The sequence below is a fragment of the Triticum dicoccoides genome, chromosome 1B (genome assembly GCF_002162155.2).
Source record: "Triticum dicoccoides isolate Atlit2015 ecotype Zavitan chromosome 1B, WEW_v2.0, whole genome shotgun sequence".
NCBI lineage: Eukaryota > Viridiplantae > Streptophyta > Magnoliopsida > Poales > Poaceae > Triticum > Triticum dicoccoides.
The window spans coordinates 411,977,049-411,981,762 of NC_041381.1; the positions used below are offsets into that span (position 1 = coordinate 411,977,049).

At 47.6% G+C, this 4,714-nt stretch overlaps 1 protein-coding gene across 1 annotated transcript; it reads right to left on the bottom strand.

The window, feature by feature from the left end:
* Positions 1-1,271: 1,271 nt before the first annotated feature.
* LOC119350428 lies at positions 1,272-4,514 on the bottom strand. The gene is made up of 6 exons (XM_037618266.1): positions 4,237-4,514; positions 4,015-4,091; positions 3,875-3,917; positions 3,282-3,450; positions 1,784-2,129; positions 1,272-1,556 (listed from the first exon to the last, which is right to left on the bottom strand). The coding sequence occupies exons 1-6, from the start codon at positions 4,373-4,375 to the stop codon at positions 1,272-1,274; spliced, it is 1,059 nt and encodes a 352-aa protein (XP_037474163.1). The 5' UTR covers positions 4,376-4,514.
* Between the last annotated feature and the right edge of the window lie 200 nt (positions 4,515-4,714).

The following is a 4,714-nucleotide window of genomic DNA, read 5'->3' on the forward strand; positions in this document are numbered from 1 at the left end:
TTTTTGCAAAGGGTGCCCTTTATTTGCAAGGGGTGCCTTTATTTTATTATTATATATAGTGATTTCATGTCCTCACAAAAACAAAGAGGGGATTTCGCAGGAAAGGCCAGGTAATTACATGACATTATCATGGATGCCAATCAGAGGTACCAACATAGTTTTTTTTATGGAAATCATGATAGTGGGCTGTTGGAGCATTTGGAACCAAAGGAATGGACTGAGTTTTGAGGGTATCCCATGCTCCATTTCTGAATGCAGACATGACTTTCGCAGGTCTTTCAAGTTAACCATGCTTAGAGCCAAGCCCAGTCTTAAGGATGGCATGTCATCCTGGATTGATAACATATGAATAATTGCCACTATTTTACTTTATAGTCTTTAGTCATTTTTCTTCCTACACCTTGTATCTCTATGGTTGCACTCCCATCAACCATTGTAACATTGTGGTTACCCTTATATAATGAAAGTGACAAACAGTAGTTTTTTTTACCATACTGTATTATGGTAAAAAAAAAGGCCAGGTAATTACCCCTCTCTTCCACTATGACTAATACTTGAAAGAGACACGCACTCGTATGGTTCTCCGAAACTCCGATGGCTTTGTATTTTCTCAGCTTACAAATGTTTGTTCCACTGTAAAGATGCCCTGAAAGCGGAGGTTAGCGCGATTCTTGAAGGAGTATCTATGAGTGTGCAACGCTCTGATCTACCAATAGTGATCCAGTCAGGTAACTCAGCTGCTACCGTTGTGTTGACAGATGATTCGCTTGGCCTGTCTACCTATGGACATATGATGATAGAGATCAAGAAGCCCCTTAGCTTCATGGGTTTGTTTCGCTGAAAATATATCGTAATCAAAATAGTGTTGCTCATAGTCTAGCTAATGTGGGGAGATCTGGAGGTAGCACCGCTTGTTGGTTGCATCAGATTCCAGACATTGCGAAAAAGCGTGTATTAGCTGACTGTAACGCTATTTATAAGGAATAAATCCTCTCTTCCATTGCTATTCCTATGCTGGTGGAACTCGCGCTCCACCTGTAGCGTGCCCACAGCGCGGGACGGAGCGGGGAGCCCCAGCCCAGGGGAGCAGAGCACGCGCCACTAGTGCCGGTGCGCGACGTGCACGCGGCCCGCCCGTGACAAAATTTGCATCGGAGTGAAGCTCCAGACGTTCAAATGTACACATACACAGGAGGAACGGTACACCAATACATACGTACGCCATCTCTTCGAAACCCGCATCCATACTTTCGATCCCTCACTGGCCGGAGTCAGTTGTACAGCGAAAGGGACAGGTCCAGGCTAACACCGCCGCGGCGCCGCCCCGAGCAGGAGCCGCAAAGACTCGCCGCCGACGACGTCAGGAAGCTGCCCTGCTCGCTGACGTCGGTGCGGCACTGCCCCGCGCCGCTCCCGCCGAGGCGCCCCGAGTCCAGCTCCAGCGTCAACGACAGAGACGGCTCGCCGTCGGCCCGCTCCGCCGCCGTGCCCCTCGGCCTCCCGTGGCTGGCCGGCGCGACACCTTGGTGGCCATGGACTAGCTCGCCGCTCCGCTCCTGCAAAACGCAGCACTTCTGTCAGTGCCTCAGTGCACGCACGCACGCTGCCACCTATCGACTCAGCGACTAGCTGGTACAAGGACATGCATGGAGATTGGCGACGCGAGGCTCGACGGGCCACAAGGATCCACGCGCCGCGCGCGCATGCGACTCGTCCGAAGCGCTTTTGCAGCGGTGGGCCGGGCTCAGCGAGACGAGACGGGCTAGTAGACGGCTATACTTACCTCGCAGTAGGGTGCGAGGTCACCACCAGCACCACGCCTTGGCGCGGCGAGGTCCCGCTCCCGCTCCCGCGGCGCGGGCGTGCAGCCGGGGCAAGCGGATTGTTCGCCACCACCGCCTGCTGCAGGTGTGCGCTGCCATGTCCGGGAGCGCGGCGGCAGGTGGTGGCCCTGCTCGTGCGTCGTCGTCGTCGTCTGCATGCAGTGGGAGTAGTAGTATGCTTGGCCTGCAGCGGCGAGAACGTACGTGCCCGAGGTCACGTCCCTCTCGCATATTCCTTGGCCCCTGATGACCAAGTTTTTCTGTGGGCTCGCTCCTGACTCGTGTGCGGTCTCCATCTCGGATGGCCTGCATGGTGGCATAATTACTTTTCTTCAGTTTTTTTTGGAATGTTGTAATACCTTTGCTAGTTGATTAAGCTGCACAGATACATAATTGAAAAATGTCCTAAATTCTAATTGTATGAAAAGCTAGCTCACATATAACCAACATAGTGATTCCATTATTTCTTCAGCAGATTTTACATGCCTGAGTGGTGAGGTGAGGTGAGGTGAACCTGGTAAGGAATTTGCGGAGTGTGTAAACATAAAAATACTACTCCCTCCGTTTCAAAATATTTGAAATTCTATCTTTGTCCCTAGACAAACTTCTTTAAGTTTGACCATGTAAGCCTGGTAAGTTTTATTATGAATATAATGAAATACAAAACTGATTTGGAGTTTCAGATGTTGCTATATTTTTCAATAGACTATAGCACTTATACATGCTTTTTTTTTGCGGGTGACACTTGCTTATAAATGCTTGACTTAGGAGAAACCTAGAACTTCAAATATTTTGAAATGGAGGGAGTACTTTTTCGCTTGCGTCATTAAAATAGGTATACAAACTTGATGCCAATTTAAACAAATATTTTAGTTTTTTCGAAAAACTCCAGAAGCATTTTTTGGGTTATAAAAACTGGATTGGGGGTAAAGGGATCTCACATATGATTATCTAGGGAGTTGAGTGAAGCAATAAATTTTGGAAATAAATGTAAGCTAAACCACACAGTAGTAGTTTATAAAGGGAAATGGATTTTTTTAAATAATATAATGAGAAAAAAGAGGTAGTGATGATGTGACCAAAGTAGGCTGGTCAATAATTCTTCACTCCGCATATTCCTACCAGAGTGCACCAGTATACTACAGTCTGTGAAAGCTACCTCACTTTCTACTTGTAGGCATGCAAACGCCCATGTACCAAACATCAGCACAGTATGCATCTCTAGGCATCCTAGGTAGGAATATGTGATGGAGCCCTCATGCAGCAAGCATGCAAAAGGAATGCAAAGTTTGTGCAGTGCCAACACAGGTGTTGCTGTTCTCTTGTCATCATGCATTCATTCAGTCATGTGAGAGGTGAAAGAATCAAGGAATGGTTCATGATGTGACTGATGGGCTAGGGATATTGGCAAAACAATGGATCGCAAGAGAGAGAGAGAGAGAGAGGAAAGGCAATGACCTTTTCAGTTGGGGGTGGTGGAGCAGTGACCCCTTTGTATGCTTTGTAGAGTGGCACCTGCAATAGGGTCCATCACAGTACTCACTATGATGATGAACTTGCTGCATATCTGTCCAAACTTCCATGCCTCCTCCTTCGAATGCGTGCTCCTGATCCATTTGCTGAATGCCTGGCCATCACAAGAAAAGAGATTGGTAGAACTGCTTAGGCTTTTGGCTCATTGCTGCATGCATGCATGCATGGAGAATAAAAGTACCACCTTCTTGTAGCATTTAATTAATTGTGGCTTTTCTTTAGGACACAACGAATGTGCAGGTGGCTGTTTAGAAGTGTGCCTGCCAGGCATGCATGCATGCACATGTATCTATGACATGAGAATGAGCCTAATGATGCACTTCCATGTAGCAGCTTATTGCAGCAAGAAGAGAGGAAAATTATATGTTGTTTTCTTTGACAATTTATTAATCAGGCTACTATTAGCCAGATTGAAGTGTATGTGCACATTATCTTGGGCATGCACACACAGTTATACAGATATAAAAAGTTGATGATGATTACAGGAACAAGACTAATCTTCTCATATTACTGCGTACCTTGCATCATGTCAAGATCATTACCTCTCATGTTCCTGTACATCTGTTTTTAACAAGCACACACAACATATCAACCACACACCAAGAGAGGATAACATTGCACACAGACCTGCAGTAAGCATCGTCAAGCGCATGCAAACCTGTAGATGGCTCTTGACATGAGATATGGTGAGCCCTGCCACCCCCATCAGCTGCAAAACTCTCTTAGGTGTAGCCCCTGAAGAATCGTCCGCACGCATTGCACAAGCAAAATACCAGCAGTTAGCAACAGCTAGCCAAGCTTGAGCACAACAAAAACAAGAGAGAAAGCAAGCAAAGAGATGAAGTGAGCTTAGAGGGGTATGCTTGCTGCCTATACGTACTGTACTGGCCTCCAAGAGTGTGTATGGCGTGGACGAAGCAGCGGTGGAGGTCGGGCGTCCATCTCAGTCGAGGCACCCTGGACCTGTTGTACTGCCTCACCCCTTCGACCCTCTGATCTCTTCCGGCCGCCATTGTCATGTCCCAAGATCACCTTGGAGACAAGTCTGGCTTCTTCACTCTTCAGAGCTAGCTAGCTAGGCACTCCTATCCTACCAGGCAGCACACTACTCTCACTCTAGTCTATGCAGACGCTTGCACCTGCACGCATGGGACCAAAACTTGCATATGAACTCCAGCACTCGACAAAGCGAGGAGGTTCTCCATAAATAACCAGTGCAGTTTGTTCCTTGCATGACAGAGAAATGTGTGTGTGTGTGTGAGAGAGAGAGAGGAGGGAGAGAGATAGAGAGAGAGCGAGGGGGAGGGGCAGGAAGAGACAAAAGGTTGGAGACAAAACAGCTGCTCAGGCGTCTTCAG